Source organism: Molothrus ater, chromosome Z, assembly GCF_012460135.2.
Source record: "Molothrus ater isolate BHLD 08-10-18 breed brown headed cowbird chromosome Z, BPBGC_Mater_1.1, whole genome shotgun sequence".
NCBI lineage: Eukaryota > Metazoa > Chordata > Aves > Passeriformes > Icteridae > Molothrus > Molothrus ater.
The window spans coordinates 12877752-12893565 of NC_050511.2; the positions used below are offsets into that span (position 1 = coordinate 12877752).

A 15814-nucleotide genomic window follows, 5' to 3' on the forward strand; every position below is an offset into this window, starting at 1 on the left:
TGCATTGAATTCCAATGGGTGTCTCCATTTATTTCCAGCAGAATGACTCATAGAATCATAGAATCTTTTAGGTTGGAAAAGACCTCTAAGATCACTGAGCTCTACCATTAACCTAACACTGCCAAGTTCAACGAAACCATGTCCCTAAGCACCACATCTACAGATGTTCTAAATACCTCTATGGACAGTGATTCTACCACTTCTCCGGGCACCTCTTCCAATCCTTTGCAACCCTTTTCATGAAGAAATTTTTCCTAATATTTAAACGAAACATTCCCTATAACAACTTGAGGCCATTTCCTCTTTTCCTATCCCTTGTTACTTGGGAGAAGACACTGATGCCCACTTGGCTACAACTCCCTGTCAGGCAGTTGTAGAGTGAGAAGAAGGTTCAGGGTTCCCCCCTGAACCACCTTTTCTCCAAGCTAAACATGCCCAGCTCCCTCAGCTGCTCCTCACAGGACTCGTGCTTGAGACACTTGATCAGCTCTGTCACCCTTCTTTGGACTCACTCCAGCATCTCAGTGTCTTTCTTGGAGAAAGAGGCCAAAACTGGATGTGGGATTCAAGGTGCAGCCTCACCAGTGCCAAGTACAGGGGACAATCAGACAATCCCTGATCCTGCTGGCCACACTATTCCTAATACAAGTCATATGAGTAAATATTCATTAACATTAATGCTAATGAATCTGTCACATAATGCTTTGTGTTTACCATACTACTCTATAAATGATCCTGCAAGTACTCACAAGAGATGTTTACTGATGTCCAGGATTCACTTTGTGAGGTCTTTACATTATGTTATGAAAAAGCCATTTTAGGATTTTGTATTCGTGACTTTAAGATATGTATTTTAGAGGCATAGTGCTCTTGTCAATTATAGACTAACTCTGGAATATCTATCCTGTATAAGTGGCCAATAAATGGGAAAGAAAATGTGCATTAAAATATATTTGTTTAAGAATAATAAAATACCTTAATGGTTGCAGGAGCACAAGCTAAAAGCTTTCTGTGCACTAATGCCTACACCTCTTGTGACTGGTCTAAAAAATAGACTTGGTGCCCAATAAACACCAGCTAACTCATTATTATTAACTATGTGTACCTTTAATATTTGCTTCTTAACTCATGTCAGGCTCTCCACAGCAGGCCTTGATGTGAACCACGATGGCTTTATGTGTACTGAGCATAACAGGAAGAAAAACAAAGCTGCCCACTGTGTACAGTGACACTGAAAGTAGCAGAATGGAGAATTGTGAATGGGCATTAGTTAAGAAAAACTGACTGGCAGACTTGTAAACTGTGAGAGCATGCTGACCACCAGCTATGCAAAAATGATTTAAAACAGAAAGAATTGTCTCATCAATTTAGCCCCAGAGAATGACTGTAGCTCTCCTATACAAGTCTGATTTTCCTCCTCCTCATTTAGGCTGGAATTTACTGTAAGTCCCTTTCTACCAAGGCAATGTGTTGCAATACAATTTTGAAATCTTTAAAGGGCTAAATACTTCTGTATCTGACTACAGTGAAGCAAATAACACTATGTGTATGGGATTCAATTCCCACTTTTATTAAGTGCTTTTGATGCTATTTTTAATGAAATTAGAAATATTAAATTCTAGTAATAAATCATTAGAAACAGAAAAGTGAAAACAGATGATTTTAAGGCTTTCCTACATAGAAAAAAGGTGAGAAAGTAATTTAATGAAAACTGTAAGCAAACAGTCTTTGCCATCCATCAGTGCAGAGCTTGCATTCAAACATATGCCAAACAAAAAAGGTAGATTAAACCCTTATTCAGAATTTATGCAGGTGTTTGAACTACCTACCATAACAAATAGTTTCATAGCCAGGTGAAAAGTCTATTTTGGACTCGACAATGCTAAATAATGCTGCTTGCATACCTTTGTTCACATTACCAAATAAAAAGCTTACTTTGAACTTTTTCCTCAGTTCATGCTCTTTCTTTTCTTTTTCCTTTTGTTCTTTCTTCTCTTGGTCCATTCTTCTCTTATCATCTTTGTCCCACTTCTTCTCTTTTCCCCTTGATGATCTGAAAGAGCATTGCCAGGACAGAATGTGTGAAGAAAATCTTCCTTAGAGCTATATTACCCAAGGGTGGCAAAGAACTGCTAGTGATGAAAAAAGATTTCTCCAAGTGAAATCAAAGCTACAGATTCTAAACCATAATGCAGCTGCAACAGATAGAGTAAGCAGCCCTTTACTACATTTGTAAGTTACAGTGTCTGCCCTCATGAGGGCAACACACCAGACAAGGTTATCTGCCTCCACATGTGTGTATCCAAATGTCTCTGAGATAATTTTGTTGAGCATGCTTGTGAACTGGCAGCAGTCTAGGTGTTGTACTCGATGCAGATATTAAATATTTACCCAGGCCACCAGTGGTTGATGCAGGCTGAACTGAAGCCTGAGATGCCACTGGCAATGTTTTAGTGTTTTTAAAATTGAGTGCAGCCGATTCCAGCACTCTACACAAAGAGTCAGTTCTTCTGCCCTCATTTTTTCACACCAGAGTACAATAACTACTGTGCCTTGGGTACTGGAAGGTACTGGGGTTTGGGAACTTGGGATGGAATTAGACCTACATCTCCTGCTCTGCCATTTGGCTGGAAGACCTGTGTTTTAGAAACCCTAGGGAGCTGCTCAAGTGAAACTCCCCGTTTTTTTCCCCCAATACTTTTGCTAGACAGGTCGTCTCAAATTGCTAAAAAAATGTCTGAAATGAGGATCACTTGGGCTATAAATCAAAGGGGATTCAACAATAAATTCTTGCTGAAAATTGTTGTACATCTGAAATATTCCACACCAATTACTTATTCAGAGGGAATTAGAGTTTTTCTTTGGCTATTGTAACACTGTAAATCCCATAGATTTAGACATTTCTGGGGTATAGAAAGTCATCAAAGGAAAGGTCTAAATAGAGGAAGAATCAGCAGAGCTTGTATTCTGTCTCTGTAGCTATACTAGTTGACCCAGGCAACCAAAATTGTCAACCCAGCCTCTCACAGGAGTTCTAAGAATATTTATCTGAAAAGCAATTTAAAAAACCCCACAACAAAAGACCTATCTGGGACCATAATACCTTGGGGCTGAGCTTATTTTTCCTCCTAGGCTATAATTCCAACCAGTGGTTCAGACATACTCCTTAGATCAGAAATCAGAGTTCTGTTACCTTGATCACAGTGACTGCATTATTTAATTGCAGGAGTTCTGCCACACCAGGGCATGGCAGATCTAACAGGGAAAGAACCTGTGAAGAGACAGACTTTCTCCAGGTGAAATGAATGAAGACAGTAATCCCTGGCAGGGCCTGCAGCAGAATGGCACTTTTATATGAGATGAAATACACCTATTAGAAAAGATAGTAATAAAGGTACAATAGGTCATAGAGTTTAGAATCACTACCTGATGTCATTAATGTCTTCATACATCTCTCCATCACTTTCTTGACCCTATAAAAAAGAATCCATTTTCAATGGTCTAAGTACAGTTGAATAGACATGAAGAAACTTGGTCTGCTATATAAACTTTATACAAGCTATATAAAAACCATTTATAGCAAAATGCAAATACCTTTATTCTTCCCCAAACAAGTTACTCCATTATTCAAACATACTATTCATTTATTTCTGCTATTTTTTTTACAATATCATACCTATGAAGCCTTGGATTGTTAGAATCACTGAAGCACATTGCTTAATCCAAAGTTTTAACTGCAAAGTGTGTTCTGTAAAGTCTTAATCATTGCTGATGATTGGACTGCCATGATGAAGGTGTCAGGGTTAGTCCTATTTAAACTGGAATGCTAAGGATCTAAATGGGACTCAGATTAGGGTCTAAGAGATTGCCTTAATACTTATATAGCCAGGTGCTTGAACGTACTGATAAAAATCTGTGATTAGCTGAAATATTAACTGAAATATTCTATTACCAGAATGGACCTCAACCATTCTTTCTATTATTTCTGGAAAATTCCAGTGAAATGAAAGGTCAGTGATAATAGAAGATGTAGTTTTCCATTTTCTTTTTTTTAATCAATTTTTGGGTCTAGCCAGCTTTGATAATTTGTTCCAGTTTACTCTGCTTCTCTCTGATTTTATTTCTATCCTTCACAACAAATAATTGCTTCTACAGCTGACTGTGAATACACTGGATTAAATCTGCAAGTAATTGTCTAATGCGTGGAAGAAGTTTCACTGAACTTGTAAGTTTTTGCTAAAAAGATAGGTTTATGTTGCCGGATAGTACTTACCCTCTGTGTATTTCCATGACCTAAACGAAAAAAATAAAATCAGGATATTTATTTTTTTTCTTGTACAGAAAACAATTCATTCTAGCATTAACTATTTGAAACTGCCTATAACATCAGTGATATTAACTAGAAACTTTTATTATGCAAACTCCTGTTTTTTGATGAAGGTATGAATGCAAAATTCAGTTTTTCTAGATTGCTTTCACAGAACATTGCAAACTAAAAATATTTACAAACAGCATATTTCACATGTATTTTAAAAGTGGAAAATTTGTTTTAAAAAATCTTTAATGATGTTAGTGAATTTACCTATGTTATTTGTTTACAAAATCAGTACTTTTATGATTGTCAAAAACCTAATAAATCCGAAGAGACCTCAAAGAAATTGCTTGCACCAGCCCAACAGCTGGACAAGTATGGCAAAAGCTCTTTTCCTAAGCCAGCCTCTGCCCTGGGCAGCAGGAAAAGATATTCTGTGGATCTCCTGATTCCTCCTTACTCTGCAGGCAGGTGGGTAAGGAAAGTTGTGCTCCAGCTGCACAGCCTGCAGTGCTGTGAGTCTGGATGGCTAACACACTAAATGATGCACAGTGTGCCTGGCACAGACCAAGTGCCACCAAGGAGGGGTCAGAAGGCAGATGGGCATTCTTTGTGTCACAATCTGCTTGTCTGCTGCTCCTCGTACAACTCACTGCCTCTCACGCCCTCAGACCACAAAGTGACAGTAAAAGCACAGTCAACCCATCTTTTTTTTTTTTTTTTTTTTTTTTTTTTTTTTTTTTTTTTTTTTTTTAATCAAGTATTAAAACAGTGCCTCCTTCACTAGACCACACAACGTCAGCTCTGAAAGAGCAGCATTCATTTTTGGTCAGGTTTGAAAATCTGGTGATTTATAGTCCCAGCATATTTCTAACCAAGCAAAAACAAAAAGAAAGATAAAAAGAAGAAAAAATAGAAGAAGAGGATAAGGGGGTGGGAAGAAAAAAATTTAGTGCAGTTTCTGAGAGTCTATCATATTAATCACAGAACAGTAGATCCATTATGAGACAACCATCTTCATAAAGTGGCAGAACCAGTATAATTAGTAAACAAATCACTCTTGAATACAACAAACTTTTCTTTATCTTATAAATACAACATGCTTACATCCTCTCACAGTAGCCATTAATTAAAATGTATAAAATGTATGCATCTTACCCTGTGAAACAAATTCAACGTCATCATAATTTTCTTCATTTTCTAGGTTTCTGTAAATATGAAAAGGTAAACATGTGAAACCTATGAAGATGGTTTTATGATTACATTTTCATTAACCATTTTTCTGGTGCTTTTTATTATCTATTTTATACAAAACCAGAACAGTCTATTGAGCCCTATATCCTACTTAAGTACACACAAGATTTTCTAAAGTGTTCTCTCAGTGTTTCAGGTGGGGCTATCTTGATCTAGAGTAAAAAACATCAAAGTGAGCCAAAGGCACTCAGAGAGAGTGTGGTACGAAAAATATCATAAGCAGATGGGCTGACTGAATGGAGAGAATCTGTTGGGATTTTTAACCATTTTTGCAGACTTCTTACGGTGCAAAAGTACAATTTCAGACTTTTTCTCAATGCTAAATATAGCTCTGACACTTTGACTTGTTGGGCTTAAAGTCTCAACAAGGGACAAGAGAAACGGTGTAAAGGTTAGGCCAGGTAAAATGTCACCAGAGCTCTTAGATTTAAAATGTTTTTCAAATTAGAAAAATGGGAAATTGAATTGAGAATATAACTAATAATATCAGAGACATTTAACTTCGTAATGCTTTTTAACAGCAGAAAGAAAACAAGGGCTGACAGTTATCATCAAAGAAGTGTAATCAAAAAAAGGACTTGAAAGCAGAATGGGATGTTCTAAAACTGGCTTGATGGGGAAAGCATGGAGACAGGCGAAAGCAAAAGTGTCAGCATCCAGGCACAAATTTTCAAAAGAGAGGAGAATTTACAGGGCACACAGGAATGAGAGAGCAGACAGGGCACCTGGAGGTACATTTAAAAAGTGTCTGATGTCAAACTTGGCTGCTATGCCTGGGTAAAGAGGAGGATACCCAGCATGGCTGCTGCAGGTACTGCGGCTGTGAGGCAGGACTGATGCTGTCACACGCTGAGCTGGACACGCCTCCCTTCCTCCTCCTGCCTGCTGGGTGATGTTCTTTGCAGTACCTGCTGGCCAGGAAGCAGCTCATGATTCAGGCTCAGCTTGACTCTGGTCAGTTTTGATGCTGGACTCAAGTACTTACAACTCTGTCAGCAGAGGTTCCACAGCTGTACGCAGCTCTTCAAAGAAGGATAAAGAAAGGAGCCCCATAACAACAGAGGCTTCTCAGGGTTATCACACAAGGCCAAGTCACAGCCTCAGTGCAGTTTCACAACCAGTGCTGAGCTCAGTTCCTCCAGGTTGCAAAGTTGCTTCCTGGGGTATTGGCTCATAGACCTGACCCTCCTCACTCTCTTTGCCCAGAAAAATTCAGGGAAAACCTTAAGCTATTGAGGCCACTGATTTTCTATCAGTGTTTAAAGTTTTTGGATTGTTCTGGAGTAAAAAACCAGTCTGTTCCCTTCCCCTAGCCTCAACAACCGAGGACAAAAACAAATTGTTGTTATACACAAGACAATTCAGGGAAACAACTGAATATATGGAGGGTAGAAACTAATACAAAAAGCTAATTCTAAACATGCCAGGTACAGGGTGGGATAAGAAAAGTAGTGTGAGACACCACTCTCTCAGAAACCTGGAACACATGCAGCCTTCGACTCTTGTGCCAGGAGGAAAGTGGTAGGCAGAGAAAGGTGAGAAAATAAAGATCTTGTGCCTTATGTTCACTCACATTGTTTCAGAGCTGGGCTTGATGTTTCTGGGAGGCAGACTGGGAGCTGCTGGCACCTGCAGGGATGGGTGAAAGGCTGGTGGAGGAGGTGGCGCAGCGGCGTGTGATGGAGGTATCACATCAGGTGGGGCAAGTGCTGCTGAGGAAAGTGTTTTCTGTTTCAAACCTTCATTTTTAGGACCTGAAATATAGCAGAACAGAATGAATTTATCAAGCAAACATCTGAGGAAGGAACTTTGCTGCGTTTCATGAAGTTTTCGGGTAAGATATCAGTACTGCAAACACCCTAGACAACGTATATTTTGTTGAACCTGCTCTAGATATTTTTGTTGCATTATCTTATCACACTAGAGAGGAGGAGACTCTGCATTCAAAAATGTTCTCCCTGCACAAGAACACAAAAATGTCTTTGCCAGGACATGAACTAGACACAAAAACAGCACAGTTCACCCAATATATTAATACCTGTGTTTCAAAACTAAATTATAATTTAATTCCACAATTTGCTTAAAAGACCAGCTGCAAGGTTTCATATGAGCACTGATATAGTCTTGCTGACTTTTTTTTGCTCAAAGAAAGAGTTTTAAGGGAAGGGATGAGAGACAAAAACATATTTTGGCCTTTACAAAGAGAGGTACAGGTCTCTGAACATCTTCAAATACATTTTTAATATAAGTTGTAGAAACTCTAGACTTTTCTAGCAAGCTCAGATTAGAAAAGTGGAAAAGCTGCACAGAAAGCTACACCCTCAGCAGACAGGTGTAGCCTGAAAAACTAATGGTGCTTTGCACTAGGCACAGAAGCCACAATTACATGAGTGAGCTGGTATGCATGTGTGCAGTACTGGATTCATGCTCCCTGCACAAATCACAACCAAACCATAGCAACCACTGCTCTGAGGGTTGATTTTGAGAGAAATCATTCTACACTAGCAAATTAAGTCAGGGTTTTGATGCTATGATGTTTTTGAAGTATGATTTTTTTTTGGAAGTATTATTAGTGGATTAAAATCTAGCCAAATAGAACTGTCCCCAGCTGCATGGAGACAAATGCAGAAAAATCCAAGGAAAAGGAGAACAGTGGGAAAAAACAAATTCAGAGTTCTGTTAAAATCAGTTACAACTGAGAAGAAACCCCTTTGTCTTCTGGAGAATTTAAGTTCACACCTGTGACAGATTAGAATCTTGTCAAGTAAAGGAAATGATAACCTCACTGAAAAAAAAGTGGCTCAAAACACAGAACAACAACAAATATTTACTAAAGTTTAATGGTAAGACTGAAAATTGCAAGAAGCTATTGAAAAAGAATTTTTAGCTTATTGGGTGTCTGGAATGCTGTCCTTGTGATAGACAGGAAAAGGGGAGTTGGTAACTTTAGGACTGACCTTTCCTTATCTCACATGGAAATCAAAGTGAAATTATCAAACCTTGAAGGTTTTTCTCTGTACTACCATACAACTCAAAAAATTATGGATAAATATTTCTTCGTGGATGCTTAGACCAACTTGTCAACATATATATGAACAATGGTGCATTTTAAACCTGTTAAGTTCCTCCATTACTTAAAATGGCAAAATACTGATAGTCCCAAAACGGATGATTACACAAGTGAATTCTTTTGTGGTTTGTGTATTAAGGAACATGCATATTACAAAAGAAGATCCTTACCATTTAAGATATGTCAAGATTAAATTTGTACCACTTATGGTTTTAACATTTTATTCAAAAATATAGCCCAAAAGTTAAGTGAAATAATCCTTTCTCTTAGTATTGAGGAGGCTACAGCAGGGCCAGTGTGTGTCAGCTGGAGAGTACTCAAAGGAGAATAGTGAGAATGAGATCTAGAAAACATAAATTCCTGAATATATTGAACAAATGGTGGTGATTTAGGGAAATGTGGTAAGATTAGGGTAGAACAAAATTAATACCTAAGTCTCTGGTAGCAAAGAAAGGGATAATTTATATTTCTCCCCCTTCTTTTCCATAGTGAAGAGGCAGTAAGTAACATGCTTAAAAGCAAGCAACATTTGTTAGAAGGCACTTTCTAACAGAGAAAGTAGAATTTTCATGCTTTGAGGTCCATGTTGCAGAAGTAGGATAAATTTATGGCATGGATAAGTTTTAGTGCAGTCATTCTTACCCTGTACATTGGGATGGACATCAAAATAGTGACAAACAACTTCTTTATATCCCTTCCAATTCAATGCTGACATCCTTTTATTGCTGTCCTGTGTGTTACATCATATTTGAAATATTGAGATCAACAGCTGGAGCTATACTAAAGTAACATTTTGGCTGAAATGTCTTTCAGTTGTTTGAGAGGTGTTGACAGTACAAAGAATACTACAGAGTTTTTGTAGTAGTACTTTAAATTTACTTACTATTAAAATCTGCATCTTATTGTTTTCTAAGTTCCTCGGGCTTCAGGTTCTTTTATTTTTACCTTTGCACACAAGGTCAAAAACCTTTTTATCACAACTGTTTTATACCCAAAAGGTATTCACAGCACTGGAATTATTACATAACTCAGATGGTCTTTCCAGTGATTTTAAAAGACTCAACCTTTTAAATCTCAACCAAGGGTGCTTTTTTTTTTTTCTTTTTCTACCCCATGTAGCAATTATTTCATAGCTATTTCTGTTATCTCTCCAACCTTTCCAACACTGTAGAAAATCTGGCACTGGAATTCTACAGCGCATGCACTTGTCTACCACATGTAGTGATGAAAATTGCAAGTCATTCTTCATCTGGCCGTATGTCTACTGATTGCATCCAGGGGATTTCAGTGTTTTCTCCAATTGTCATCTCTCTAGATGTTTTGGAAGAGCAGACTCCTGACTATTAAACTAATGTCCATGAGCAAAAATCTTTTATTCAAAAACTTTGTAACTATATGAAAATTCTTTAAGGGTAAAACTCCAGGAATCTAGAGTACAAGCTGATAACCCTTATGCATTATGCCCTTGTGTCTTGTTTTAGTCCTTACCCAATTGTAGAGCTGCTTATAACTTGATTTTTTTCCTCCAAATCATTACACAACCTTGTTTCACAGGTATGGTTTACATTTCTACATTATATATGTACAACTGCATTTGAATAAAAGCAAATTTTGCTTAAATGAGCCAAGGTTACACCTCACTGTGCTCTTGTTGTATCTGAATATTTGCAGACTATATCTTAGCATTTAATTCTTCACAGTCTTTATTCATCTGCAGACTACAATTTCTCATTGCCCTAAAACTTCTTATAAAGATGAACCTATCTCCAGAATATGAATGTATCTCTAGATGAATTCTAGAGTCTAATCAAATAAAACAACCAGAAAGAAGTCTGTTTTTTTGTTTGGTTGTTTTGCTTTATTTTTTATTGTTATTTTGTTTTGTTTTCCTGAAAGCCATGTTAATTGGTATTAATATTACTCTCAAATTTATTTTTGTGTTTTAATAGGGAATCCTATATCAGTTTTTCAGTGGTTGTATCTACATTGTCCTAACAGAGTGTTGTCTATGTGCTCAAGATGCATATGAACCTTTTGTCTTCATATTGTATTACTTCTTGTGATAAGTCCTTTGTAGGACTAAGGTAAAATTCTTCCCAAGTCTCTGTACATAATACTTCTTTCATCTGATGTCTCTTGAGCGCCAAATTCAGGCAATAGGAAAGTGAGCCAGGAAAGGACACCACATGCATTTTAGATTAAGAGCTTATTTTTAAGTATAAAGGCTGAACAACCTGTCCTTTTTAATTTTTGTAGTTTGTTATCATCTAACAGTAACATCATATTAATAGAAATACTGCTTTTTTAGTTCCTAATTATTGTAACTGACTCTTCTCTGGCTTTAGAGTTTTAATTACCTTAATTAATTACAATTATGACCGAGACTGATGTAGGTGTAAAATACTTTAATTCTAATACTAGAAATAGTGGAATGATTTAGGTAGAAAAGTGACATGCTGGAAAGCTGTTTCAAAAAAAGGTGTAATAATCAAGCCTGCTGAGCCAAAGCTATGATAACATTCAATAGTGGATTTTTTTTTCCTGTTTTAATGGAGCAGTTATTTTTTTTTTTTTTCCTTTTTTAAATCTGGGACACTTGGTACTAAAAAAACATGGAAAAGCTCCATGGAGGTAGTGAAACAGCAGTCAGCAGCAGACACTCAGATCAAGAAATTAAACTGAAACTACATCCTGGCTTCACATGCACCTTAAGCACTCTCATCACAATAAATAGTGTTGGGGTGGTCACTGTGTGGCAGCTTTGACAGCTAACACCTCAGTTTCCATATAGCCTCTCCTCTCAGGACTCTCAGCTTTTTCACAAGTAGTGCTGCACTGAATAAACAGAGGCAGAAACGGAAGCTCTTCAAATAGAAACAAAAGAACAGAAGAAAAGGCACTGCAGAGAAACCTGTATAGAGAAACCTGCTATAAAAACTGTCCACAGAATGTCCCATTATGCTGCTGCTTGTGGCATTAAACTTCTTTAAACATGCCCAGATCCTCAGCACTTACAGTACAACTATGCACAGAACACTGCAAAAATCTATGTTGTGTTCTTGGAGAACCTCCTCAAACAGTTTTCATATGGGCACTGGCCAAAAGTTCACTTACATTCTTGGGAATGTTTGTTTATCGGGAAGTGAAGGACACTGAAGTTGTCTTGATGCAATACTTGTGACTTTGACCCTTGCCATTCTTGGCTTGTGAAAGGGAAACACTGATACATCTTTGGTATGATGTCTAGAGAAAGATCCCATCTTCCCTTCAGATATTCTTCTACAGCAGAAGAAATCAACCTGCATAAAAGAGCATAATTTCTATGCCTCTCCCATGTGAACTCAAAAGAGAAATTAGAAGTCCAGCTCTTCTGGAACTTGTGAATTCTGTCCTGAAGTATTCCTGAAGTATTCAGGACAGAATGAGAATGAGAATGAGAAAAAGCCATTCTCACCCTATTAAAATCTTCAGTGCTGTCCCAAGATACTTCATCACTCTGTCCTGAGATGCTCATTCCACAAATATGTGGCAAAACGAAGGGAAGTCCAAGCGCTGCTAAAGTCTGTAATGGACCACACCCAGAACATGTATTACTTGGTGGGATGGGAATCTTGAGGGAACTAGTCCTTTGGTCAGAGATGGTTCTTTGTTTTTCAAAATTGTAAAATGAATTGGACTCATGTGCAAGGGTGATTTTGGCTCCAGTATTAATAAAACTTAACATGTCTCTATTTATTGCCTCCCTAAATACCAGGGTATCTCAGTGTTTGGGTGAGAGATTGGCACACAGAAGATGGTAAACATCCAATTACCAACCTGAGCAGAATAGAAGCTGTCAAAGGGGAAAAAATCTTACATATTTTTTAGCACTCATACCTGCAGTTCTACATCCATCAGCTGAAGATACAAACCTGTCTGTTCAATCAAATCAGTATTGCAATAGAACGTGTTTATTTGGCACAAAGCTTTTAATTGGCAACAATGAAAAATAGTCATTTTGATAATCTCCCTTGAAGCAGGCAAATATCCTGTTTTAGCAGAGGGTGGTGTGGCTTCAACTATTCATATTTTTCTCACACTTGGCGGGACTGCAGCAGCAATTTATACCTGCTTCCAAAGCCGGCAGCACTTTAGAAATCCCAGTTAGCTCGAAACAGCTGTGTTGATCTTATCTGCAATACACTCTCTTGCAAATGCATTAGTCTGGCCTCCAGCCTCCAAATAGTCCAGACTTAACCACAAAGACTGAACTATTAATGATATTTAAGGTATCAGGCTGTAGCATCCTGCCTATCCACTGCCTCAATCCAGAAATTACTGGTCCAAGCCTGCATTCTAAATAAAACTGGAACTGAACAGCAATGCATAGCACTGTGTACATTCCATTTTGAGTGGTCTCATCATATCTGCTTCACCATAAGTAGACAGCATAAATACATATACATAGGTAAGTAAGAAAATCCCTTCTATAACAATGCAGTCTCTTGCAACATGCAAGGCAAAAATGGATTATTGACTTTGCATTCTAAAAAAACCCCACCTTCTTTCTTTGGCCTAGAGTATGGCATTTGGTGAGATCTTATTGCCTTTGATCCCTGATGCAGTAAGCTCCTGGTCTGTTGCTGACTCCAGCTTTTAGTAATGTTAAAAAAAACCTTGACAGTCAGCAGGTGCTACAAGGAAACTTCAAATATTCTGTGGGAAAAAATGCTTGTAATTTAAAAGTTATTTGTGAATTTTTATAGTTTTCATCATAAAATGACTTCAGGATTTTTTAAGCAGTTACACATCAGAAAGTCTTTAAAAGAATATTTTTATAAAGCAAAATGTTTTTGAGCTACTCTGCAAACCCAACATGCTTTTCAGTTTTACTGCAAAGCACCTCACCACTTCTACATGCAAGATCTGAGTAGCCTTCTGGGTTTTGCAGAGGGTTTGCTAAGAACCTGCAACAACATCTGCAGCAGCTGATCAGCCACTTCCTACTTCATCTGTAATGTGCAGAGAGCTGTGCTCTGCTCTGCTTCCCTAACCACATTTTCGTTTAGATACAAGCCATGGTTTCAGGTTTCACTATTATGCTGCTTTGGAGCTGCTGAGAGTGAGCAGGTAAACTTACAAAAGAGCCGAAGCTCAGGGCTTTTGATTATGCTGTTGTGACACATACTGTAGCAACAAAGTTCAGTTGTGATACTGCTCACATCTTGAAAACAAAGAGCATGGAAAGTTTCTGGTTGTTGCTCTCCTCAAGTCCAGACCTTACTTTTAAAAATGCCTAGGTACAATCTTTTATGAGTTTTCTTTTCTTTTATTCTTCTCATCTCTCCTGATTTTCCTCCCAGTTAGGTGATAAAGCTTTTTTTTTCTCCTGTGTGCAAACAAAATTACGTCCCAAAATGGTGGAATTTCAGACAAAGAGAAAAAAGGGGAAATGAAGACCTAGGTCTTCATCCTTTTTCAGATCATTTTGCTCATAGTTGTTCATAACATCATGAAAAAAATGATCACAGCAGGTGGAGAATCTGTCCCTTTTAAAGCAAAACTTCTCATTGTTCTCAATTCAAAAATCTTTCCACAACAGATGCACAGACTACCTTAAGGATGTTTCACATAAGGTTTAACACTTATTCTAACACTTATATTCTCAAAAATATCATATAGTTGACATATTAAGAGTTGACATAATTCTAGATCCATACAAGGTTGGGGATTTTTCGCCTTCCATATATATAGAGACAAACAGATGAAGAATTTAGAGCACATGAAAGTGAGCATCTAAATTTACATTTAAGGTTGTGGGCTGAAAAATATTAAGCATGCTCATAGTCTTACTCCAAAAAGAAGACTCACAGTTTCACCCAAGTACTTCAGTATGTAAAAGTTTGCAGGACTGAGCCTTGTGGTGACTAAATATGAGGTTAGGAATACCCAAATTTAGGGGTCCAGCACACTTCTTCTACTGGGCAGTGCTGACTGGCATGAGAAAAGTGATTTCCAACTGCAGATGTGTTGGAAGTTATCATAGAGAGAAGACTGTACTTATCTAAAGAGGAACACAAAATTAAATCCAAACTGAACTGCAGTTGAAACTTTCCATTTGTCTGATAAAAAGCCTTAATGACTACTTCTGGTCCTACTAAAAATATAAACCTGAGTCAATTAATTTCATGCTGCATGGTATCATTTCTTTTGCAAGAAAAAAGAATAAAAATTGAAAAATTCAGAGATGGAGGACATATAAGACAGTGATAGTTTAAAAATAGTCTTTTGTAATTCATTTGTATTTGAAAGAGAAGGCAAAAGAAAATGCACGCAATGATGCAAAGGCAATTTTGTAAAGAAAATGTACTGGAAAAGTTTTCTTAAAATGTGACTATTTTCCAAACTAAAAAAATGATGAAATTTTCAATGTGAAAAATAATTACCTCATACATACCATGGTACATAAAAAATCATTTTCGTAAAAAAATTCCCATGCAACAAAATCTTGCATTTGGATAGTGGAAGTTTGCAGATTTTCTCTTCAAAATTTGCAAAAAGGAGCACCATTGTTCAAAACGCACATATCTGAGGAGGGTTCAATTTCAAAAGGAAACCAATGACCTCAGGAATGTTCTTTACTAAAAGGAACCTTTTTGGATTAAAAAAAAAAAAAAGTTAAGATACAATTTCAAAATCTTCGTAACAGCTTTATTATGAAAGGCATGGGTTTTTTTGTGTCTATTAATACTGAATATTTATTGCAACATTTAATATCAAAACTTTCAAGAATGACTGGAAGTTTTCCATATATGAACTATAATGAACTATGATTTTAATATATTTTCTATAATGAAATATATTAGTTTTCGCTGTATTATTACCCATGTACGGCCACCAAATGATGGAGATTGATTAAGAACATTTCTCCCTGTGAACCAAAATAGGTCTAGAAAATAAAAAGGTGAAAATACTTGCACCAGTAGGGCACAGATTGTTTCAAATTCAAACATTATGCATGCTGCATAGGTTTTATCTCTGTAAGCTGATAAGGAAATATTTAAAGAGTACAGAGAAATTAGAACTTTCAGCTCAGAGAGAAATTTCAGTACATATCAAACTTCAAATATGAGAAGTATGTGCTAATCATTCCTGTAATTACACGTAAACAGACTACAAAGCTTTATTTTTTTTTGGAG

At 37.1% G+C, this 15814-nt stretch overlaps 1 protein-coding gene across 1 annotated transcript in view; it reads right to left on the bottom strand.

Annotated features, from left to right (window-relative positions):
* FYB1 (FYN binding protein 1) overlaps positions 1–15814 on the bottom strand; it is a 43424-nt gene that overhangs the window by 16216 nt on the left and 11394 nt on the right. Inside the window, exons 3-7 of the mRNA XM_036403237.1 lie at positions 7140–7320; positions 5471–5520; positions 4274–4293; positions 3427–3473; positions 1936–2053 (exon numbers count right to left, since the gene is read on the bottom strand). Of these exons, the coding sequence (XP_036259130.1) occupies positions 1936–2053; positions 3427–3473; positions 4274–4293; positions 5471–5520; positions 7140–7320 (416 nt within the window). The remainder of the gene's footprint in view (positions 1–1935; positions 2054–3426; positions 3474–4273; positions 4294–5470; positions 5521–7139; positions 7321–15814) is intronic.